Source organism: Chinchilla lanigera, unplaced genomic scaffold (genome assembly GCF_000276665.1).
Source record: "Chinchilla lanigera isolate Chin_1 unplaced genomic scaffold, ChiLan1.0 scaffold00049, whole genome shotgun sequence".
NCBI classification, from domain to species: domain Eukaryota; kingdom Metazoa; phylum Chordata; class Mammalia; order Rodentia; family Chinchillidae; genus Chinchilla; species Chinchilla lanigera.
This window is the reverse complement of record NW_004955450.1, coordinates 8,684,736-8,710,399: the sequence shown is the minus strand read 5'-3', so window position 1 is coordinate 8,710,399 and position 25,664 is coordinate 8,684,736. Positions and strand designations below refer to the sequence as shown.

Sequence of the window (25,664 nt, the reverse complement as noted above, 5' to 3'; positions counted from 1 at the left end):
TGGTTTTTTGGTTTTTCTCCGGTGCCGGGAACCGAACTCACGACCTTGCGCTTGCCAGGCAGGCGCTTTTGCCACTGAGCTAAATCCCCAGCCCCTTTGTCCTCACTCTTTAAGAAATGAGAAGTTCCTTCTGCTTAATTTCTACCCAAAGTCATAATCTTTTATTTAATGTCAATGAATTTCATAGCAACCAGCAACGATGTTCCTCAAGGAGCAGTACAATGACTTCAGGCAGGAATTCAGCAGAAAGAAACGAGTCTTATTAAAATCAAAGGTTCTGTTTTTATACGAATGGGCCACACACAGAAATCCCAACTCTTAGATCAAAGTCCACCTTACACTGCAAGCAGCCGTGCGACCCTAAAGCAGGGCCACGCCCACACACCGCCACTTCCGCAGAGCTCGGCACCACAGGGCCAACACACACTCCACGGGGCGCTGCCCACGGCGGACAGGAGCACGGCAAACTAAACCAAGCAGAGGAGCAAATAATACATGAACTGACTCTTTCCCAAATGGTGGGAAGAGCCGCCATGTGAAATCAGTCTTCACTCATGGGAAATTTTTTTTAAAGATGCACTTGCTACTTTTTATTTTTTATTTTATTTTTTATTTTTTTATTTTTTTCTCCGGTACCGGAAACCGAACTCACGACCTTGCGCTTGCCAGGCAGGCGCTTTTGCCGCTGAGCTAAATCCCCAGCCCCTACTTGCTACTTTTTAAAGGGGGGAAACAGGAAGAACATCAAATTCACTTATGATTACAAGGCAAAATACAAAGGCCTAGGAATATTAATATTCCTACCATTTCAATAATCAGTTCTTGGTATTTCCTAAATAGGCTGTGCAGCTAAAAACTGGAATCAAATTTGGGTTATTCTTTTTTTCAAATTAGTGTCTTCAACTAATGTGAACAAAACCGATTAATACAGCATATACTTACTAACCACAATTTTGAGTATTTGAGTCTATTAAGGATGGCTCATTTGATTGACATTTAGAATAAAATAATGTCACTCAGCGCTCTTAAAATGTCACTTTATATAATCTTTGATTTTTGCGTGATTAAGGCATTTACTAAACACATAAGGTTATTTCTTAATACATACAGACATGTATTATAAACAGTGGAATACTATTCAACCATAAAAAGGTACAAAATTCTGTCATTTGTGACAACATAGATGAAACAGGAGAACATTATGCTAAAATTAAGTAAAGTAAGCCTGGTACAGAAAGACAAGTATTGTGTGATCTCAGCCATGTGTGTAATCTACAAAACATGATCTTACAGAAGCTAAGGGTAGGGTGGTTGCCAGAGCTGGGATACTGACGGAGGGGAGGGAGGCGCTGGTCAGTGGATACAATGACAGGTAGACAGAAGGAAGGTAAAACAAAGGACCGTTGGGGTTGGGGTGGGGCGAGTGTGGTAGGGAGAACAGGTGGGCTGCGGCTTACTAGCAAGGGTTAGTTTCTGGGGTGAGTGGCTCTCCTGAAGCTCACGCAGCTCTGGGAGCCTTGCACTAAAAGTCACTGAGTTAACGGGCAAACTGCATGACAGGTGAATTATATTTCAGGGAAGCTTTTTAAAATGAGTAAATAAAGTAAAAACAAATAAACAAACGAACAACAACAACAACAAAAAGCAGCAGCTATTCCTTCTTTCTCTAAACCCAGATGGGAATAGAGCCAATGAGTTAGGAAAATGAATTTCACATTTTAGTAGCTGGGGACGGTTTGTTTTGTTTTACTACTCTCTGCGCTGCCTAAAACAAGTTGATAGCTCAATTTACTTATCTGGCTTTTTCGTTTTTTACATTTTATGTCTAATCAGATACTCTCAGTGAGGCTGCATATGGTCTTTATTATCACATCTGTGCAGTATTTGAACCAGCGAGAGAAGAGCAAAGACGGTCTCGTTCCAGTTCTCAGTGTCAATATCTTAATGTAGAGTTTAATTGTAAAAATGTAAATGCCTATGCTAAAATGAGCTTTCCTCCCTCATCTTTTCTATTTGGCTTCAAGTGCTTAAACAACAAATTTGTTCTTCATCAAATTAAAAAATCACCAAATGTTTGTGCAAATGGCTGAGAGCTCTGAGGTCAGGGAGTATAACTCGCTCGTTTCACAGATGAAGAAACTGACAGCCAGAGAAGACAGAAGTCACTTGTCTAAGTCTGGAAGGAGAAGAGCTTACAGCAGAGTCAGGCCACCACATCTTCCCTAGCTCACTACAACGTTCCACCGTCCACAGCTGAGTCAGGTCACACTCGAGGGTCTGACAGTCACAAGCCAAACCCAATCCTGGGGTCTCTAGTATCCTCTGCCCTTCTCGGGAGTACTTAAAACAACAGTCGGAACTAGGGTACTATTTATTATACAATGGCCTGTAGCACAATTAACACACCAGAAAAAGGTTTACAGTGGGTCATACTGATTTTTAGAGTTTTTTTCTTATTGTTGTTTGTTGCCAGTAAGACTCAGAAAAACCGACAGTGGTGTCCCATCTTTGCCCTCCTCTGTAATGAATTTTGACGGCACCAGCTCTGACAAGCGGCTTGCCCTGCCTGCGGTGCCGTCAGCCCGTCTCACAGAGTCGGCAGCCACCTGGTGGAGCTGTAATACATAATTTTTTAAGAGAGAAACACGAGGTTATTAATTGCCAGGTCTGTTACTACACACTTGGTTTCACAGCATAGAACAGTTAATTTGTGCTGCTTTTACACGGGAGTTGCAATCCTGACCCAGTTCCAGTGGCATCTCACCCCTTCCCCCAGCTTTAAGGCCAAGTATAGCACCCCTGGCCACAGAAAGGGACAAAAACCTCTTTTCTCAATCAAGAAACTGTTCCTATGGGGACATCAGTTCTCCTATTTACCTTTCCACTTCCTTGGCGAATCTACTTCCCCTACTACCCTGCAGGGAAGTTATTGAAAAGAAAGCCTGAAGAGATCTGAATCCAAAGCAGCTTTTCAATCTAGTGTTCGCATCCCCCTCCTGGTCCTGGCAGCCCTGCACTGCTCTGTCTGTCCCCAGGCCCTTCTCTCGGGATGGTGTCAATTTGTACCCAAATTTAAGAAGAGGCAGCTTTGGAAGGTTCAGAATCAACAGGAGGTGATAATTTTTCTTAGCATAGATTAGGAAGCAGACTGAAGTACAAAGCGGGTTCTCCAAACACCACAAATACCCACCTTTAGACACAAAGACCCCCAAATCCCAGGGTCTCACTATGTAGTTCAGGCTGACCTTGAACTCACTACGTGGCTCAGGCTGGCCTCAAACTTGTGGCAGTAATCCTCCTGTCTCAGCCTCCTGAGCACTGGAATTACAAACGTGCGCCACCACCCCTGGCAAATCCCCACTTTTTATACACACACGGCGTATGTATCCATTCCCCTCTGCCTGTCCACCTCAGCCAAAATGGACAAAATAAGAACATTCCAAACTAGGCACACAGATCCTGTGTTTTGGAGTATCCACGTCTCCTTTAACAGTAGAATACTAAGTACGCTTTTGCTTCCAACAGAATTAATGTACACTTAACTAATCACAACCTTCTTTGTAAAGACAAATCCTGCAGCAGTTAAATCATATTTTTGATGATCCGAAGTCGTCTTCTTCAGACCGAAACTGCCCTTGGCCGGGCAGCACAACCTCCTGCCCTGGGAGGTGCGTTTCCAGAGTCCCACCTCGCTCTGCCTCCCCTCTGAGAAGGCTACGCACGCCAGAGAACAGGCCACGGCCCGCAGCACCGGCACACACCGGGATCACACAGACGCCAGGGGCACAGAGAGGTGTGTTTGAACACTGGCCCTCGGCAAGCGAGAGACCCGGCCATGCTGACCTCTGTGTCTCACACCCTCACGTAGAGAAAAAACCCTCAAGTGGTTTTTGACTCAATGAAAACATGTAAGAAGTGCAGGCCCTGAGCACGAGCGGGCCCCAACACGCCGTGCATTCCCTCCTCCCGCCCGGTTTCTGGGTGCGGGGCGGCACTCCGGCTGCGGGGTGCGGCAGGGGCCTCTGGAGAGCGCACGAGGAGCATCACAAGGAGCAGCTAACCATCGCCGGCCCCTGGCCCAGCCCAGCCCACCGAGTACGCTTTCTCCATTGGTAAGCACATGCTGAGAAGAGAAGCACCGACAAAATTACAGGAGGCGGCAGAGTCTGACGTCAGCCAAAGGGGAAAGTAGCCATTACGAAAGACAAGAACTGAGCAGCATGTGACTCGGGAAAAATAACACGGCAGGGTTTTCATTAACCAGCAAGGTAGAGGGCCTTTAAAAACCATAATGGGCCCAGTCCATAGCCGTAATTCCATGAGAATGGAGGGGGTCCTGCCCCGGCACATACAGAGAGCTAATCACAGTGCCACCCTGTCAAGGGCCTTGGCTGCCCAGGGGCCATTTAAAGGCTAAAACTGCTGCGGTGAGAGAGCTGGGGCTCTGCACACACGAACATCAGAAATTCCTCCCTGGGCTCCCCGGGCAGCTGTGCTGCACCCTGCTGGTGCACCTCCCTGTGGTATCCGTTTCCATGCAGTGCTGTGTCCCGGCCGCATTAAGGTGCCCAGGGAAGAGGTAAAGCAGCGACCGCCACTCCGTCAACAGCACTGAGATTCAGCTTTGCTGACCTCGCCTCTCTCTCTCCCCGCACACCATTTCTCCCTGCTCACCCTTTACACTCAGACTCTACAGCTCTCGGGCTTTTAGACCACAGCAGAAAAGTTCTAAAAGTTGAAAGCAGAGGAAATCCAACACAGTTCTCCTTTGCCTCAAATTCACTTTCTCCCGTCGGTCATCTGGAGCCCACAGCTTCAACTCAGAATAACCGGGTGTACTGATGGGGTATGGAGGCACAAGCTTAAATCCCAGTGCTTGGGAGGCTGAGGCATGAGGATCATGAGTTCAAAGCAGGAATGCTCTACACAGTAAGTTCAAGGTCAGCCTGGGCTACACAGCCAGACCGTCTCCAAAAACCAGTAACTGTGTGGGTGCTTGCCTCTAGAAGAGCTCACAACATAATGAGAGACAAACATGTGAATGGGAATATAAAGAAGCTGACTGGAGTCTGAGGAAAAAACCCACCCAAGAGAAGAAAGCTACCCTGTGAACCTCGGGAAGACGTGAGGCTCCTCTCCAAAAAGCAAGACTCTAGCACTGCCCCAAGTGCAGACAAGCAGTCACTAATGACCCCTCACTGTATCGGGACTCCTGGCTCTTGGGCTCTTAGTGTTCTATCTTAGATGCCTCCTTGCCATACTTTCTCCTCCACAAGAAGTGTGGAAATCTGTAACTGCTACGTCTGTGGTAGTATACTCCTTCTACAGACCAGGAAATCCTCTGACTTGCTCCTTCTTATATTTGGGATCTGCATTCCCAACCTGGTAGTAAAGTGCATCCATTCAAGGTTTCAGATGGTGACCCAGACTACAGCCCAATACTCTCCTGACACTCACCAAGCTTTCTCCCTCTGAAGCGGCAACTTAACCGTTCTGCACATACAGGCACTGTAGTGGACTGACAACTGGACAACTTATTACCCCCAGGTGAGCTGAGTAAGCGTGGTGCTGGGCGTGGGAGGCCCACCTGGGGGCGGTTGCCAGCAGCATAAGAGGCAGACCTGGAGAAGGAGAAGGAGGCTGTTGGGAACTAAAGAGGCTGCTGGGAGTGCAGAGAGGCTGTTAGAGCTGGTAGATGCTGTAAGGAGCTGTTGGTTCTCTTGGAGGAGCTCGTCATGCTGGCTTTCCTGATGAAGTTGGCTGTTTTCATCCTCTGAGGAATTCAGGACCTCATTGCACTGAGAATGGCTTCGGTTCACTTTGGGGGGCTCTGGTCCTCACCTTAAGCATCGCCTCCTGGCTCGAGGGGAAAATGGTGCACTGCAGGCCTCCTGGAGGAGCTTGCTGCGTTGGCTTCCCTGATGGGAACTCGGCCATCTTGATCACTGGGGAGCTCGGGACCTCAATGTTGCTAAGGATGGCTGTGGGACCTTCTGGAGGAGCTCTGGTTCTTCTGAGCGTCGATTCCTGGCTCCAGTGCAGATCCCTCAGCCTGCTAGCACAGATCCTTCATCCTGAGGGCGCAGGCTTCCTAGATTCCACCACTGACCTTTGGGCCTTCGCAGCGCAGATCCATGAAACAGGCCTGCATGAGATATTGTTATGGGCTCTGGGCTTCCAGTTGGATTTGCAGGAGGCATTGTTATGAGCTCTAGGTATTCAGCTGGACTCATGCAGGACATTATCAAGGGATCCAGGCTCTCAGCTGGATTCTTGGTCTATTGTGTGGACAGATTTCCCACACCCTTTTGTATATAATTCTTCAGGTGACTATTATAAATAACCTTATAAAATATGTGTCCTGTATTATACTGTTTCACCTTGCAATAACCCCCAAACCAACATAGGCACCAACCCCTTTCTCAATATCTTCTGACAGGTTTTTTTTCCCTTTTCTACCCAGCCAACAAGCCACAATACCCTAATGTAGTTGAAGACCACATAATCCCCAGGAAGGAGGGCCTATAGCCCCCTTCAGGCAGAAGTAGCTACATGAAGCCAGAGACCTCTGCACCCTCAGCACCCAATAAAGCATTATGGTGATTTATGGGGAGGGAGGGCAGGAGATTAGAGAGTGGTAAAGCAGCTGGGATCTCTCAGTCACAGAGATCCAGGACACATGACTCTAAGCCCTGTACCTGGGACCAATCAGAAAGTGCTATCTTCACTTCTCACAAGAAATCAAGCAGGTTTTTGATAGGAGGGCCTAGATCCGACATCACCCTAAGGATGGGAGAATACAAAAGATAGTTACCTTCAAGCCCTGGGCCACTGTGCTCTCTTTCACACGCAGCTCAGTGTGAAGGCCACTTCACCTTGTGGAATCTACTCCTTTTCCTACTTTTATTAGCCCACATTTGTTCTGCAGAGCATATTTCTCTTCCTACCATTAATATCTTTAATAATGCAAAATCATGCTAAAAAAGAAAGGCAGGAATGGGGCAGGAAATTTTTTTTTATTTTTAAATGAGGGCCAAGCAGAAACCATTAGCTTCTAAGTTTTACACACTGCACACAAAAACCACCATTAAACCCAGTGGCACAGCTCGCGGATAATCCCTACTCCTATTTTGGGGGAAAGAAGACTTCTCTGATTTCATTTACTAGCATGATTCAAAATTATATTTTGCAATCCTAAAATTCATATGAAACCAGAAGAGACCCAGAATGGGAAGAGCAAACCTGAGTAGCAAGAGCAAAGCAGGAGGTATAATAATCCTGGGCTTCAAGTGATATACCAAAGCTACAGTGTTAAAAACATCATGGCACTGACATAAAACCAGATGTGTACATCAATGGAGCAGAACAGAGGATGCAGAAAGAGCCCCAGGCACATTCAGCTACCTGATCTTTGACAGAGCAGCCAGAAACATAAGCTGGAGGAAAAATAGCCTCTTTAACACATGCAGCTGGAAAACTGGCTGTCCACATGCGGAAGATTAAAACTGTTACACTCAAAACAGGTGGATTCTATCAAATTTACATTTTCCCCAATTGGTAAGATGAGCCAATTCTGTGGCTTGTCTGCAGTTTTACTGATGGTGCACATGTTTCTGGTACTGATGGGAACTGGGGCACATGTTTCCGGTGCGTGGTGTAATGGATAGCTCCTGTATCCCTACAGTCCTGACAGCTGGCACCATAACATCCCACCCCAAACACACATTCTTCCACCTGCATCTGATGAAATCTAATTCCAATAAAAAAATCTATATATCATGCATCCTTCGACTATTCACTATAAAAATTATTTGGTAATTAATTTTCCATGCTTTGAAAATAAACCATGAATGTCATTTTCTGGAAAAAGAAAAAATAAACCCTAAACCGGACAACTATAAAATGAAAATAAGTCCACCCATACACAACACTATCTATGGGCGGCAGATGCTAATTTACTCTGCAAGAAGACGTACATGAGCCAGGCTTGGTGGTACTGAGAGCCCTTCCCCATCTTCACCTCGGTCCAAGAAGTTTGTATCTGTAATCCTGTGTAAAAGTTACTGGAATTCTAGTGAGTTAATTTCAATCTACCACTTCCAGTGCCACCCATGGAGAAACTAAAGACACTAAGGCATATTTGTAGTTGTGGGGAGCAGAGAGGTCCTGAGTCCAGCTAGTATGATGGTTAACCAGAACAAAGACCTTAATTCAGGGCCGAATCTGGTTTTATTAATTTGTGAAGAGGGGAATGGCTCAGGGATGAGTGATGAGGACGGTGGGAAGTGTGTGAGCGCTGTGAGCTGGGCCAGGTAGGAATATCATCTTGTTTTGAAATTCTGTATCATTCTTAACGCTTTAAAATTTTTTTATTCTCTTTAAAATAAAAAAAAAGTAAACTCAAGCTGGGTGTGGTGGTGTGCATGTGTAATCCCAGCACTTGGGACACTGAGGCAGGAGGATCGCCTCAAATTCCGGGCCAGCCTGGGCTACACAGTGAGACTCTGTCTCAGAAAAAAAGGCAAACTCATTACTGAGTAATAGTCAACAGATCATGGAAAAAAGAAAACACTGACAAATTGGACTTCACCAAGAGACACCATCAAGAAACTGACAAGCCACAGAACTGGAATAAGATTATTTGAAAATTATGTAACTGTAAGTGATCTGTAAGATTATACAAAGATCTCATAATTAATAAGAACACAAAATTTTAATGGGCACATCTGAATAGATGCTTAAGAATATATATGAATGGACTGTACGCATACAAAAAATTCTTAATATCTGTAGTTATTAGGAAAACACAAATCAAAGCCACGATGAGATATTTCAGACCCACAGAATGGCTATAATAAAAAGTATAGAGAATAACAAGTTACTGGAATCTTCACTGCACTGCTGATAGAAATGTGAAAGACAGCATGACAGTTAAAGATTTAAATATAGGGGGCTGGAGACTTAGCTCAGCGGCACAGCGCCTGCCTGGCAAGCACGAGGTCATGAGTTTGATTCCCAGTACCGGAAAAAAAAAAAAAAGATTTAAATATAAACTTATCATATGACCCCAAAATTCCATTCCTAGGAATCTACCCAAGAGGAACAAAAACATGTCCACACAAAAAGTTATACAACAATATTCATAACAGATTACTCACAATAGCTAAAGAATAGAAACAATCCAAATACCCACCAAGTATTGAATGGATAAACACAAAGTGGTATAGTTATCCATACAAAGGAATATTAAGTATATGTTATAGATGAACCTCAAAAATGGGAAAGAAGCTAGACACAAAAGATCACATCTTATATGAGCTCATGCATACACAATCCCCAGAAAGCCAAGCGTGGTGGTGCAAGTCTATACTCCCAGCACTAGGGAGGCTGAGGCAGGAGGACTACTGTGAGTTTGAGGTCTGCCTGGGCTACACAGTGAGTTCAAGACCAACCTGAACTTCAGAGAGAGACTCTGTCTCACAAGACAAACAAACCAACAATTCAGAAAAAGGAAACAATACAGCAGGAAAAATGTTAATTGCCAAGAACTGTAACTGCCAAGAGCCAGGGTTGGGAAGAAAGTGATGCAGATACCCGGAGGTTTCCTTCTGGGCTGACAGAAATGTTCGAACATTACACTGTGACTGTGGTGATGCAACTCTGTTAATAATATTAAGTATCAATGCACTGTATGCTCAGAACAGGTGGATTCTACCGAATTTACATTACCCCCCAATCAGTGAGGTCAGCCAATTCTGTGGCTTGTCTGCTGATTTTACTTATGGTGCAGGGGCCCGGAGCACGTATTTCAGGGACCTGGCAAGACACCTGGCAAGGCAGTAAATACCTGTAGAATTACATTCAACTGTCTTCACACATTCCTGCTGGCCCAAACCACCGGCGGTACATGTGTGAGCATTCCTTCAGGCAGCCCTGGGCAGTCATATCAGGTGGTACAAGCTGCCCAGTGGGATGTTCACGCATGTATAGGCTCTGTCATGAGCTTGTTAATGTCAGCTAAGAAGAAGGTAGAACTCTGCACAATATTTTTTCCCCAAAAAAGTCTGGCACAGCCCTGGCAGAATCCAGACGGAATGCAACTGCTCTACTGGCATTACGGCGCTGCTTCTTACCAGACGATCAGATTTTCTGGCTATGAGCAGACCGATTTCGATTTGAGCATGGTGATACTTTTTTCCAACTCTGTGTAGAACCAGCCGTCAGGTCTGCATGGAAAATTAAACCCTAAAGAGGTTGTTACTGAGTCTGAAACATTTACAAAGGTTTCTTAAGAGTTTCACAACTGTCCTGGTCTGCCTTAACCTACGTCAATCTTGCTTCCTGGGTAAATAATTATTAGAGCTGTATCGTGGTATCGGTGTGCACCAGCTCCAACACAAATACAATGTCATGTCCAAATTATCATCCTTGCCAGACACATTTAAAACAATTTTCATACTTTAACCTTATAAAATTGACTTTATATCAGATTTCATTATTTATTGAGTGTCATTATTTGTTGAGGAATTATACCGGGTGAAAAGCAGCAAGTTATTTAAACCAAATGACCACTGCATACTTTCTAGATGTTTTTACCTCTTGCCCCAAAAAAACAAGCAGTTAGAGGGCCCAGAAATACAGGTCTGAGTCTAGACATGCTGCAAATCTTCCAAAATGCTACAATACTCTGTGTGTTGTATATGCTTTCATGTAATTTAAGACCGATGCATAATACCATTCCACTGGTATTTTTCCTCCTACTCTCCGAAATGCACCCCTCATCCAATTATTGGAAGGCTAATACTTTATAATTATTTTGCTCATCAAAAATATATTCAAAAATTAGTCTAAAATTTCATGCAAAAAGTCAAATTCTCTGTTTCACCAGCAGGGAAATAAACTGGACACTAATACAGACATTTTCAATTATTACTTATTGCATTTCATCTACAAAGGCTCCAACAACCATAAAAGAGTAAGCATAAACTTATTTTGAGAGCCGTAGAAGTCTAGGTTTTAGTAGTAAAACCTCACCATGCAATTTCTCCTGTCTTTCCCTCCACTGTAAGTATATACAACATAAAAATAAGAAATTAACACAATCACAGAGATTGTTATACTTAGGTAGAATATTAAGAGATGATTTGGAGCAATCTTTTATTTTTAATGTTAATCCTATACAGGAGTGACTAATATACAGTGTCTCTACTTTGAGTTCACTCAATGGAGAAAGAAAAAATCCAGACATTGTAATAGACTATCAAGCCTGCATAATTCTTTTTTTAAAACATACATACAAAGATGTATATATGATATATATTACATATCTAATATATTGAATAACACTCTAATACAGGCCCTCTGGGCAAAGTTTTTTTTTCCTCTTCAGAATTAAGACTCAACTATCCTGAATGGTAATGAAAGCATATTTTCAAACCTTCTTAAGAGTTAATCTCCTCTATCATCTCTTACATCAAAGCCACCATCTTACAGGAAATGGTCCTGACTACTACAGCATTCCCAAACAGGTCATTCCCACGTTCCCATGCACCCAAATCCTGAATCCAACACACGGCCCAGCGCTGCACACTCTGGCAAGTCCTCTTGGACTTCCGAGTCACAGTTCTGCCTGGAAAGTAAGACAACCCGCCTTCACGGGAGCACAGCACCAAAAAAATGACGTGCAAATGAGCTTGCAGAGTACTGAGGTACATGTAGATGTCTGTTAGATCTTACTCTAAGATCTCCAAGTTCCTACACTTCACTAAATGAAAGAACTTTGCTCCAGATGTCCCAGATATTTGCTCAGAAACTGAATAGCCTACCATTGCTGACTCAGCATTACGTACTTTAAAACCGAAAAATCTGCAGGGACTGCCTATCTAAAATTCTTTCCATGCAAGCAGAGTTAGATATGAAGACTTGGGCATCTACATTTTAATATTTTCACAGAGAGCGTATACATTTCCACTACATTTCTCTTGAGGGCAGGAACAGTATCATCTGCATCATTTTAGCTGCAGTTAATGAACAGAGACTAGTTCCATGCTTAATACTTACCAGAGTACACTTTTGCAGGATAAAAGTGAACGGCTCATAAAACATGTGCAGTGGAAAGCGCTCTGGCCCTGGTGTTTAGACCCTTGCTCTCACCCTGTATATACCCTGGCACTAGCCCCTCAAGCACCTTAAGCTTTTATCTGCTACACCGCCTCTAGCCAGAACATGGCAAATAAAGCTTTTGGGTGACAAGAAAAAATATTTCTCCCCAAGTCCATACATGCACTTTATCCACAGAAGACACTCATTCTTAAGTATATTCCTAACAAACATGGTTATTTAGTTATATTTCCCACTGTTGGTTAAAAACATTAAAATGGATTGGATGTGTAAAGAAAGAGAAATGGAGGCTCTCAATGGTTCCTCTTCCTGATGCATGACATGGAAACCAAACTTCCCAACAGGGACATCAGAGTTACCCAAAACTCTCCTACGGGTGTCCACTGGACACTTGATGAATGTTATTCGGGTAGATACCACCTTCTATCACAAAATTAAACTTGACCCAAAACTAATGCAATTTTTAGTTATGGTAAAACAGCAAAGGATGAACAAATACTTCATTCTAATGCCATCTACTGCTACCCTCTTCATAACCTTGGGAGAAACGACAAACCACCTTTACTTAATCTATTCACTAACTGTTCCAATTTTATTTATCACAATGTAACATTAATGGTATCACAAAGGAAAGATCATCTCATTTCAGTATGAACTGGAGTTATTTAAAAGACATTTCACATACAAAAATAAAATGGATTTCACGGAACTTTCCCTTCAATAATGTTAATACATGTTATAGATGTACAATACAATATTACTATTTGCCAACCAAAGGTGACTAGCGCCTTCAAATACAATGTTGCTCCTTCAAGTCCAATGTTACCATCTGCCAACTCCTTCAGGCAGAGACCATATTTGCCAATTCCGATTTTTAAAGTATATGACAGAGCACCATGGCCATCAGAATGCTATACTTACTATTTCAGGAATTGTCTTTGAGAGGACTTCCAAACATCACTAATGGGAATCCTGAGGCATATAGGTCATTTGGAAATTTAAATCAAGAATCTTGAGCAAATTCTAGTATATTCACTAGTTTTTAATTTAAAAGGAAACTAATTTTTAATGTCTTTTTTTTTTTTTGGTACCAGGAATTGAACTCAGGACCTCGCACTTGCCAGGCAAGCACTTGTGTCACCCAGCTATATTCCCACCCTGAAACTAATTCTTATATACTGTCAAAACTATCAGGATACAAGATGGGGGGTTGTGAATCTCAGTAGCAGAGCACTTGCCCAGCATGCACAAGACCCAGAGTTTGGTTTTGTTTTTGTTTTGGGGGTTTGTTTCTATGCCCCAGGACCAAAGAGACAACAAGAACAAAGCAAAAACAAAACAAAAAAGCCCGTGGAATTGTTCATGTACTTTTCACTCAACATGACTTTAAGGTTCTGTGGGGGTGTAATTCAGTGGACAAGGCACTTGCCTCGCACACACTGGCCTTGGGTTGGATCTCCAGCACACACATACAAAAAAAAACCTCCAGGATAAAAATTGAATATGAAATGTAATTACAGTTATTTCTTCTTTTAAAACTATATACTGGAGCCAGGTGCAGTGGCACACATCTGTAATCCTGGCCCTTGGAAGGCTGAGGCAGAAGGATCACAAATTCAAGTCCCACCTCAGTGACTTAGCAAACAGTCCTGTCTCAAAATTTAAAAGGGTTGGGGGATGGGTTTGGTGGCCAGTACAGGTTGGGGGTGGAGAGGGGGCGGCAAAAACCAAACCTATACATTAGGGAAAAGGCTGGAAAAGAAATGCACAGAAATGTTAACAGTATTTGTGTTTGGGTGATAAGACAGCTAATATTTTTTCTCCACATGCTAAATTTTCTTAATGAATATGCACTTGTTTTACAATGAAGCAATAGAAAAGGGGAGAAAGGGAGGGGGGTGTGAAACAGGGGAAGAACAGGAAGAACACTGCTCAGAGGTAAGGAAACTTCGAGATTAGAGCAATTAGCTACCAAGTAGTAAGTGCTGTACTTAAACTTTTAGCCTATGAGGAAGAGCACTATGCGATCACAAATAATAACTAAATCATGGAATATTTAGTGGAATATTTGTGCCAGAGGGATAGCTTGCCTAATCTCTTTATTGAATAGGTGTAGCAAAGACTTACAATTGCTTGCTTTACACTTACAAAGTGTTTTCAAACACATCACCTGTCCTTCAAAACACCTGTATGCTCTAGCTTAAGGATCAGGAAACAGCACCAGGGAGAAAACATGCTCCAATACTAATGCCTATCACTTGGAAGGCTTACTACGTGCCTGCCTCTACGTTAAGCAGAATCTAGTGAGAAGTACCAGCATTGTACAGATTGAGAACAGAGAAGCGGAGGTTCAATGACTTGCCTACAGTCACACAGCTAAGAGCTCTGATTCAAAGCTATACCTTTAATACAAGCCGAATTGTAAGACTTCCCTGAGCTCTTTAGTTTGAGTTGGCCTATGACCTAGTTGCTCTCTAGTGCACTGTTTTCCATGGTGGTTTCTTTGAAGAATTACTTAGAGAGCCGGGGATGTGGCTGAGTGGCACAGCGCCTACCTGGCAAGTGCGAGGTCCTGAGTTCGATTCCCAGTACCAAATTAAAAAAAAAAAAAAAAAAATTTACCCGGGAGCGGTGGCGCACGCCTGTAATCCCAGCACTCGTGAGGCTGAGGCAGGAGGATCGTTGCGAGTTCGAGACTAACATAAGCTACAAAGTGAGCTCAAAGCCAGTTTCAACTGCATAGTGAGACCCTGTCTCCAAAAAAAACAAAAAAAAGTTACTTAGCCCGGGGCTGGAGTGTTATCTCAGCGATACTGTGCAGGCTTAGCGTGCAAGATCAAAAAAAGCTGCTTAGTTTGACAGCCGCACTGAGGATGCAGAATGAAAAGCAATACGCTCAGCAGCACCCCAGAACTAAGGCTGGGGACACCCCATGCCACAGATGGAAGGCAGGGAGGTTAACGTCTAAAGGAGAGAGGACCTGGCTGCCTAACGTCTTACCAGGAATTTCGAGGAAACACACTGCACTTCTGCAGTAGGGACAGCGACAACACCCCCAAAACCAACAACGCGAGCACCTTGCACACGCACAACCGAGCGAGTCCAGGGAGCTCTCTCGGGGGTCCCCGCGGGGACCCGCCGCGGAAGAGCACGCGCTTAAGAGCTCGCGGACACCACGGGAGACCGGCACCGCCCCCGTGGGGGAGGAGCCCGGGCCCGCGGCGAGGCTCAGGCCCAGAGCCAGGTACGGGAGGAGACAGCTGCCGGCCCCGGCTCCGGGGTCCTGGAGGCCTGTCCCGGCGCCTCGCTACTCACGTTGGACCAGCCGGTCCGCGGAGAACGTGGAGCAGCAGCTGGTGACCAGCGCGCACGGGACGCCAGCGGCCATAGCTGCGCCTGAGAGCCGGTGCCGTCCGGGCCGCTTCCGCCTTGGGCCGTACCATCGTCGCGGCGCGCGCGGGGGGGGGACGCGCCATGAAGGGCGCGCGCGCAGCTCGGAGCGGCTCCCTCGCCCCCGCTTCCGCTCCCGGCGTGGAGCAGGCCGGACGCGCGTGGCGTCGCCTTGGGGACGAGCGCCCCCCTCCCGCAGGATTCAGTACCCTGGAAGCTGCGTCTCGGCCGGGTGACCCTTCCGGCCCTAGCCATGGCTCAGGAGAGTGAAAACTGCGATCCTATCGGATCCATCCTACTCGAGGTGGGGAAATGGGCGTTCCCTGGCCCTGCCCACCTCCCTCGTTACGGAACCAGCCCGGCGGCCCGGGGGTGGTTCCACAAATGCCCATCCTGACCTCTCCCGCGGGCCTAGGACACCCACTGTGCGCCCTGCGTGCAGCTTGTGCTCCAGAAGCACGGCCTTTGCGCCCCGGGTAAAGCCGATCCTCCCACCTTGTAGTACCGAAAAATCCATCTTACTCCGAGGCACCGTTTGAAAATATTCTGAAAAATTTGAACCCCCGACTTGGAGCGGAGGACAGGCAAATCAGATTACACAAGGAAGCGACAGGAAAATTGAAAAGTTACTGAAAATGGGGCTGGGGATTTAGCTCAGCGGCAAAAGCGCCTGCCTGGCAAGCGCAAGGTCATGAGTTCGGTTCCCGGTACCGGAGAAAAACAAACAAACAAACAAAAAGATACTGGAATCCGGGAAATGCTTTTCTTAGCACCCATCTTTTCTTAAAATATGAATGCCCGTTGCTTAGGAACGCACAAAGAAAAAATATGTTAAAAGATAACTTGGATTGGGCTGGGGATGTAGCTCAGCGGCACAGCGCCTGCCTGGCAAACATGAGGTCGCGAGTTTGATTCCCGGTACCGGAAAACAACAAACAAACAAAAAAGATAACTTGGATCGCAAATCAAGTTAACGGTTTGAGTATAGAAATGTGCTAGAAGATGACTTTCAAATCTGAAGGAGGAAATATCCAGAACGTCTGGACTTTGCCAGCGTAACTGAGTTTGTAACAGTTTTAAGCTCAGTTTAGTTTCTGAAGTAGTTAAGGCATTTCACACTTAATGTGGTAGCTTTAAGCTTTTTCCACATATATCATCATTTTTAACTTCTGTTTAGCTCCTTTAGGCTAAGGCTTGACGTACTGGGTTGAAGGTCACTCTAATGAGGACTGTGTGGTCTCCACTGAGACTCATTCATCAAGTGGACTTGACTTTAATTTCTGTCAGAAGTTTGATTTCTCACCTACCACCTAGGAGAGACTTTCCTACATTCACCTTTCCTGTAATATAAGGACCTGAGCTCACCCATTTCATAGGCCTCCCTGTTAGGTCCCGCATATTGTACCCCACCTAACTTGAAGAGAAAGACTCCGACAGACAACCAGTCTGTTCAAACAGAAAGCCCCCCACTCAGCTTGACCTAGCCTAAAGTAAATCTGTTTATCAGGATAGCCCAGGGCTGGGGGTATAGCTCAGCGGCACAAGCACCTGCCTGGCAAGCATGAGGTCCCAAGTTCGATTCCCAGTACAAAAAAAAAGAAGGATGCTCCCAGGCCTACTTCTCAGGCTTACAGGAAACCTCCTAAGTCTACAGAATGCCACACTGTAAATCAGCAAAATGCCAACGTCCTCTAGCACTTCCCCCCGCCCCCAGAGGCACCAGACCCACCAATCACCCTGAGAAACTTAAATTTTCCACCTTCCTTGGTGGAATCTCCACCCCATACCTAAAACAGTCTATAAAGTAGGCCCCCTTCCTTTGTTCAGGGCCAATAGCTTTCTCACCCTTGGCCCAGGCTGCACCCAGCCTGAAATAAAGATACCTCTGTTTGCTTCAATCCTGACTGACCTGGTGGTCTTGGTTGCTATTCAGGGTCTAGCCTGACACTCCCCATTATGAACTATACCTAAAATCTTCACCTTTATCATCCTTTTTCTCAGCAGTGCCCTGCAATGAGTTTAGGAAACTGCAAAGTCAGAGCTGTCCACATCCCTACAGAATGGTTTCACTGTGACGCGGGTTGCAGGTCTGGGAGCCCTGTGACCACCTTCACATTTGATAAATCGAGGGAAAGTGCAGGGCTTACAGTAAGGGATTGACTGTAGTGGAAAGTCAGCAATTAAAATCAGTCAAGGGAAGAGATATAAAGGGCAGTGTCCCAGAGACACATGGAGCTTCTGGTCATCCCTGTGGAGCCACTGGCATCCTTCTCCCAGCGCGCTAGGTACAAAATATTGCCAGTCAGAGCAGCTTACCAGAATGCTTGGTGTCCAGAGTTTTGATTAGAGTTCAGTCTCACACAGCCCTCCCTTGTGGCTGACTTAGCCTGCACCCCTCCTGGAGACCAGACTGCTGCCTTTCGTCTCCTGTTTCCTCCAGAGCTTGCAAAGGATACAGGACAGCTCAAAATGCACGTTGTAAGTCGTGTAAGACTGGTGGCCAAAGCACTCAAGACACTGCTGTCAGGGAAGGCCTTCCAGGGCCTAGAAGTCATCTCTCAGTGGCAAGGGCAGAGACCAGACCTTTCTTTGGTGAGGTTGGTGTTTTACTATGCACACCCCCTCTTTAGAGACCCTAAAAACCGGAACATGAGGGGAGACTCCTCCCTAAAATAGCTAGTTCTTCCCTCAGTATACCTCGTACTGAACGCAGGGACCATCACAGTTTTCTCTGTTTTTCTTTATTTCACTAGAACTGGAACATCTCTTAAAAAGAGACCAGAATCGGGGGAGAATTCCCATGCCCTATTTCATACTTGCCTTTGAGATAGTTCTATTTCCAAGGGTCATTCCCTTGTGGTTTGGGATAGTAGAGAACAAAGTATTAAAAGCCAGAAGCCTTTTCACTTCAGAATGGAATTCAGAGAAAACTGGTCAAATTGAGGTATGCCCATACAGTAAAAGATATGTAGGAGCTAGGAGTTTAGCTCAGCGGCAGAGCACCTGCCTGGCAAGTGCAAGGTCGTGAGTTCAATTCCCGGTACCGGAAAAAAAAAAAAGATATGTTAACACTGAATTGTAAAAACAGAACAGAAGACCTAAGAATAGTCATATACATGTCAATCAGTGTACCTCTTCTTTAAGAGGGTCACTCACTCTTTATTTGTGTGTGTGTGTGTCTTTTTGAGACAGGGTCTCGCTATGCAGTTCAGGCTGGCTTTGAGCTCACTGTGTAGCCCAGGCTGGTCTCGAACTCACAATCATCCTCTTGCCTCAGCCTCCCGAGTGCTAGGATTACAGGCATGTGCCACCACTCCCGGCAAGAGGATCACTCCTGACACACTAGTGGACGATGGTGTGAGGAAGGAAACCTACATGTTGACCTGATACTGAAGCTGATCTCTGTGTAGTGTAGTATTCTCTCTGTCTGGAATATGTACAATGAGGAAATGTGGAAGACCGTCCTTATTTCCCACGAGCCCTGTTGTTTGTGGGCATGCGAGCACGACTCAGACCCATGCCACATCTGCTTGGGGCAGTGATTATTTCTTTCAAACCAGCTACCCACATACCTAGAGGAAAGTGTACATGGTCAGGAGTCAGAATACCGGAGTCTAACTGTGGCTCTGACCTACGGCTAATCACTTTACCTCCGTTTCCTTTCCTATAGAATGCATAGTTTGGATTATGTCCATTTTTTCCTACTCTAAACTGACCCAGTTTCCCCAAAGCTACATGAATTCCCTTTACTGTAAAAGAAGACTGCAAGGGTACTTCACTGTAATACATTAGGCCTGTGTCTCAGATACATCGAGCTGCCCTTTAGACCAGGAGTTCTCAAAATGTGGTCCAAGGACGAGGTCATCAGCATCAACAGGAAACAGATGAAAAACTCAGATTCACGGGACCCGCTCCAGAGTACTGAATCAGAAACTCTGCACACCAGCCCCGAAATCTGTGTCTGTAAACCCTTCACCTAATCCTGCTGCACTCGAAAGTGAGAGTTAGTTGCTAGCTTGGATTGTAAAATATAAACTGTAAGAAAATTTCAAAGAAAAATCAGATAATCAAAGCTATCATAGTATATACCAGAAGTCATATACGTCCTAAGAGCTGTATATATCCCAGCTCACTTCACCTCGTAACAAGGCTATCCAGCAAATACTGTTATTATTATCTTCACGTTATGAATAGGAAACTAAGCCAAGATGAGCATTGTGGGTAGGGCCATATACACAGAATAGGAGAGGCAGACACGGTGCCGAGAGCTTTGGATTCGCTCAGTAAGTCCTGGTAACAACCTGGGCAGTGATAACAATAATGATAATAATACCAGTAAGTCCTGGTATTATTTTTAGCCCCAGTTTACTGAAGAAAGTAAAGCATAAAGGGATAAACTAACTTGCTCAGGGAGCATATCCAGTGTGTGTTGAGCCTTGAACAGGTTTTATCATATTGGCGACATGATTTTTTTTAATTAGTAGGCTTTGTTTCTATGCTTCATTAAGATAAGGTAATGTCATTTAATGCTTGTCTGACCCAACTATTAAACATGTATTTGTGCAACTAAGGCTGCCTGTTCTGTAGCTTTTAAATTAGTTTTGGAAATTATATTTTAAAACTCCAGCAGTGTGTGCTAACATCACCCTTGGAAATATGGGAGGTAAATTGGTGGTTTGATATTTTCAGTCTCACTTTAGAGCCATCTGAATGATGTCCAAGGAGCGTATAATATAAACATGAATGGAAACTGGGCGTGGTGGCACACAACTGTAATCCCAGCACTCGGGAAGCTGAGACAGGAAGATTGCTACCAAGTTTGAGGCTAGCCTGGGCTACATAGCATGGCCCTGTCTCAAAAAACAAAAAGCAAATCAAAAACAAAAAAATGGAATTAAGGATAACTTGAAGCAATAGAAAGATACAGCCAAACTTTAGCAGAGATGAATAAAAAGAAATTTTATGTTGCTTACTATATGGAATCTGTTTTCGTGGCCTTTTAAAATTTAGAGCAAGGCCAGGCTAGGTGGCACATGCCTGTAATACCAGCACTCGGGAGGCTGAGGCAGGAGGATTGCTGAGAGTTAAGAGACTAGCCTGGGCTACAAAGTGAGTTTAAGGCCAGCCTGAACGGCATAGAGAGACCCTGTCTCAAAAAGACAACACGTAAATAAAGAAACAAATAAATCTAGAGCAAATCTTTGCTGCATTAAATCTTTCAAGGGCTTCTTATTAAGTAGCTCTATCTCCAAAGTATCAAAATAAAAAATCTTCCTCCAAGTAAAAGATTTATGGAAAACAATATATTTAATGGGCACAGAGCTAATAGGTGACATATAAAATTTCAATATGGCGCATAGGACCTATATGCTGAAAGAATAGAGATGTAGAACTTAATTTCTTTTCCTACCCAAGTCTGATGTAACATTTCCTATAGTACTTGTCTCTATTGCAATTATGCAAACAGATGGGTGGGTATTAAGGGGGAGACAATATCTGGCAAGAAAAGTAATAAACTTATGAGAAAGATTAAGGGAGCAATTCCATTCAGTGAACATTTACTGAGAATCAGTTCTGTGCAGTGTGTGTCACTAGATTTTTCAATTCAGGAGAGAACATTTCTTCAGTGCCATCCTGTGTGCCTAGCACTTTACATACTTTCTCTTATTTTATTTTGGCACTATTCTGAAGTAGGTGTTATCCCATTTTACAGATGAGAACACTAAGCCTCTAAGAGGCTAAGTAACTTTTCCAACTTCAGTTTAGTTAACAAAAAAAAAAAAGGAGGAGCTAGTTCATATGTGTCTGGCTCTGAAGCCTGTGCTGAATCATTTCCGTACATGTCATCTCCTTTGCATACAGCAATTCTAAGAAATAGAATAATTAATTTTTTCCCTTGCCAGATTAAGGGTAATATAGATGGGGAATCATGTGATTAGTAAATGTTGGAGCTAGGAATTATGTTCAGCTGCCTTTTATTGAGTTCTCGCTGTGTACCAGGCCTGTTAACATATTATCTCAGAGTTGGTGAAGAAGTATTGTCGTCCAGGCCAGGTAGCTGAAAAATCAACCAAACAACCAACCAACTGACCAATCAAACCCTGAGTACCCTGGTGAGTGATCTAGTTCAGTTTCATTTCCTCCGGGCACTGAAAGACAGAATTCCGGAGAGCTACATGGCGCTACAGATGCTAGAAGGGAGAAGGTCAGTACACCAGGAGGGGAAATCCACACATGGGTGCCTAAAAAGGGTGTCGCCCTGGAGCTGCTCCTCTGCATCTCCAAATGTTTTCAAACAATTGCTGTGTTGGCTTGCAGTAGCCATTTAGACAAAACAATGGAAAGTGGTGCGTCTTTGCTCTTAGTGCCACAAGCAAGCAGGAGGCGCTTTCGGACACCAATCTGTGGGGCTTGAGGGCTTCACGTGACAATTTGTGCAGAGCACAAATGATTAGATCTGTCTGCCAGATGGCAGTGCCCATCCCTGAGAAGATGCAAAGCCTGATATTTTGAATACAGTGCTTGGCTCTGTGGGGAATGTTCCCGAGTAACCTGCGAGGTAGGCTGGGTGAAGGTGAGTCCAGTTATCTCAACAGAAAAGAGGTAACCATTTCAAAACGCCTTCAGCAACCCAGGCTGCAGATTGTTATTGGTGTGACTGTCGCTGAAACAGGTGTTAGGCTCATAAATTTGCATCACAAAGTGCTTCTCCTGGGGCAGCAGCCCATGCAATAATTGGTGCCATCTGTATTTATCCGAAGTTCGGTTTCTAATATGGAGACAGAGAATCTTGTGCTTCCTAATTTCACGGTGCCCGTTTGATTCTGAGGATGCCTGATGCTGGAGAGATGTTTGTCATTTCTAAGAAAAATACAGGTGGGGGGGGCGGATAATATATGTTGTTTTTTTTTTTTTTTTCATGGGTCATTTTCATTTTCCACTGCATAAAGCAACACCAAAGCCACACCACCTACAGACCTGCTTTTTCAGAGAGTGAGTAAAGAAGATCCAGCTAAGACAGGAAACCAACAGGCCCTGCCAACACAGTTTACCATACTCTTTTGAAAGGTACTGCTTCCGCCGTCTTTGCTGGAAGCTTCCTATTTTCTTACTTTAACCAATTAGGAGAAATTGGAGTCTGGCATGAACAACATCTCTGGCTCAACTGCTTTACCACCTGAGAGAGCAAAAGCCATTTGGGTTAAAGCTCTACATCTATTCCTAACAGGAGAAGGAAAAACGGAAATTGTAGGAAAGCTTTGCCCTTCACAATCTGAGAGGGAATGCTGGCATGTTCTGAGTAAAGGATGTCCTCGAATAAAAGGAGTGGTTGCCGGGCATGGTGGCACACGCCTGTAATCCCAGCACTCGGGAGGCTGAGGCAGGAGGATCGTTGCAAGTTCAAGGCCAGCCTGAGCAACAAAGTGAGCTCAAGGCCAGCGTGAACTGAATAGGGAGACCCTGCCTCAAAAAGACAATAAATAAATAAATAAAAGGAGTGGTCTTTTTCCATGAATATCGTAAAAGCCAACGTATATTGTCACATTTCAAGCCCACTGCAGACCTGTAAGATAAATAATTGTTAGAAGCAGACCATGTATTCTTTCAATCTTTCGTATTTTTGCACAGGTCCAAGAAGACCTTCATGAGTTAAAGGAGAAATTAGTGAAAGTCCCATGTGAAGGAGAAGGAAGGACTCTCGATATTCAGAATCTTGAAACAGCAATCCGCAGGACGGAAAAGGGGTTAAAAGTAAGTAGGCTTCAGATATTAAATAAACCCTGGAAGGAGGCAAGAAAGCCTCTAGAGCAAAACATTTGAGGTTGTCAGAGGACCCTGTATAATTCTGTGACACAGAGAGATTTGGGGTGGCCGTTCCTATCCATGTTTTCTTAGTTTTCTAAATGACCGTGATTCCTACTGATTGATTGACATCATGTTATAGTCCCCAGAGAATTTAAGGAGATGAAATAAAAAAAGCTTGTGCAGCTGCAAATTCTGAAATCGGTCTGATAAAATAACTTGAGCCTGAAAAATAATCACTATTAATCCAGCAATGGGCGGTGTGAGCAAAGGATACGGTGAATGTTTAAACCTTTAAAAATATATTACAGCAAAAGACACGTTGGCATTAGTCCTTCTTGCTTCAGACACACCTATCTCTTCATTCTTGCTGCTTGCGGAAGCTTCTGGAAGACCTCTTTGGTGAGCGTCTTTAGCTGCACTGTCACAGCTGCCTTTATGTCCTGAGTCGATTCAAAACATTTAGCTTTTGGGGCCATTTTGTCTTAAAAGTTGCACAGTGCCAAGTGAAGTGAGTAATACCCAGTAAGTTAGGCGGATGCGGACACACTGTAATCTTTTTATGGGCCTGCCTTGCTGTGGGATGATCTTCAGCAGGAGCATTCACTGTATTTTTTACCTTACCTTATAAAGACGCAAAAGAGGACTTGCAGAGCTGCTTCAGAACGTGGCAAAGAAACAAGCCTGTTCAAAGCGAGGGAACCTTAACAGCAATGTGTCTTTGTAATAAATTTTAAAATATAAACACACGCCGTATTTTTTTGATCAGACCCTTGTTTGCCTGACCAAAAAGGATGCCTGCCAATACAGTGTAGATTTTCTGGGATTTACTAGGATTCTACAATATAAGAGATGACTTTTCCCCAATAGCGTATTTGGAGCTCTTCATTTTTGTAATATTATGATCAAGTGGGTAAAACTAAAGAAATGGACCAGTTTTGAGACAGAGTAGTTAGAGACGTCACTTTATAAACGGTACGAAGAGGAGAGGAGAATCCAGTCTTCAGGCCAGGATACTATTCATTTATGAAACTAGCATGTATTAGCTAATAGGGGCCCGTCTTCCAAATAAGGTTCATCTTCTAGACCTGTGATTTTTAGTGCCTTAGACCTTCACTCTCCTGTGTAACCAGCTTCACCGCCAGCTCCCAAGGCTGTGAGAAATGCGGTGTTTCCTTTTCCTTCACCGGACTGGCTCATCATTGTCCTGTATTACCTGATGGTGAGAGGGCCAGACCCAGCTGGAGTCTTTGGGTTGGCTACTTTGAATAATCTGTTATCTAAGGAGAAGTGCTTTCCTCAGTTGCTTGTTCCAACTGCCTGTAAGAGAAAGACTTTATTCCTTGTCTGTATTGCCTCGTGGATGTACCTGGCTGAGCAATTTGCTGACTATTGTGCAGAGTTTCATTTGCAAGCCGGGTGTGGTGGCACACACCTATAATCCCAGCACTCAGGAGGATGAGGCAGGAGGATCGTTGCAAATTCGAGACCAGCCTGGGCTACAAAGGGAGCTCAAGGCCAGCCTGAGCTGCATAGCGAGACCCTGTCTCAAAAAAAAGAAAAAATCATTTGCAAAGAACACTACAGGTCCCTCAAGCTTTGAGTCTCAGTTGTTTATTATGGTTTTGGGGAGAGCTGAAATAAATTGGCCTTCTAATGCCTAATGATACTTAGGTGTGTAATAACACATAGCATGTTGCGTTTTTTGGCTTAATTACAGGATTTGGAGTGTTAACCTAATAAAATGAATTAACCGAGTATCTGTAGTCTACCATATGGGCTAAGCTTTGACTTTTCTGTAACAGATTCACATTCAGAAGTATTTAGATGCTGTAAACCATCATGTGTTAATGACTTCTGTTGATGAGAATTTATATGCTCCTATAACTTCAAAATGGTGAGTAAAATAGCCCTTGTAGAGCGCAAATAAAATAAAGTAAAATAGGGGCTGGGGATTTAGCTCAGTGGCACAGCGCCTGCCCAGCAAGCACAAGGTCATGAGTTCAATCCCCACTACAGGGGAAAAAAAAAAAGTAAAATAAAATAAAAATTTTTCTCTCTCAGGTGAAATAATTATACAGGTGAAATTTTCCTGACTTTGTTTATATCCATTCAACTAATTTCAATAAAGCGTTGCATAAAAGTTAATGGTCTAGGGGCTGGGAATTTAGCTCAGCGGCAAAGCGCCTGCCTGGCAAGCGCAAGGTCGTGAGTTCGGTTCCCGGTACCGGAGAAAAACCAAAACAAAAACAAAACAAAAAAAAAGTTAATGGTCTGTGACTGTAGGTTACATCTATTGAGTTCTAGTGCTTGATATCATGACAATTATCTTAGGGTCCAGCTTTCAGTAT

General features: G+C 44.2%; 2 protein-coding genes across 3 annotated transcripts in view; one reads left to right on the top strand and one right to left on the bottom strand.

Annotated features, from left to right (window-relative positions):
* Aagab (alpha- and gamma-adaptin binding protein) overlaps nucleotides 1-15,571 on the bottom strand; it is a 47,988-nt gene extending 32,417 nt beyond the window's left edge. The window contains exon 1 of the mRNA XM_005393690.2: nucleotides 15,436-15,571. Within this exon, the coding sequence (XP_005393747.1) occupies nucleotides 15,436-15,508 (73 nt within the window). The 5' untranslated portion in view covers nucleotides 15,509-15,571. The remainder of the gene's footprint in view (nucleotides 1-15,435) is intronic.
* An 18-nt stretch (nucleotides 15,572-15,589) lies between these two features.
* Nucleotides 15,590-25,664, top strand: part of Iqch (IQ motif containing H) — a 198,621-nt gene continuing 188,546 nt past the window's right edge. Inside the window, exons 1-3 of one of the 2 annotated variants that reach the window (XM_013518930.1) lie at nucleotides 15,590-15,814; nucleotides 23,140-23,262; nucleotides 25,119-25,210. In XM_013518930.1, coding sequence (XP_013374384.1) covers nucleotides 15,764-15,814; nucleotides 23,140-23,262; nucleotides 25,119-25,210 — 266 coding nt within the window. In that variant the 5' untranslated portion in view covers nucleotides 15,590-15,763. The remainder of the gene's footprint in view (nucleotides 15,815-23,139; nucleotides 23,263-25,118; nucleotides 25,211-25,664) is intronic. The other variant, XM_013518931.1, reaches the window with a different exon arrangement.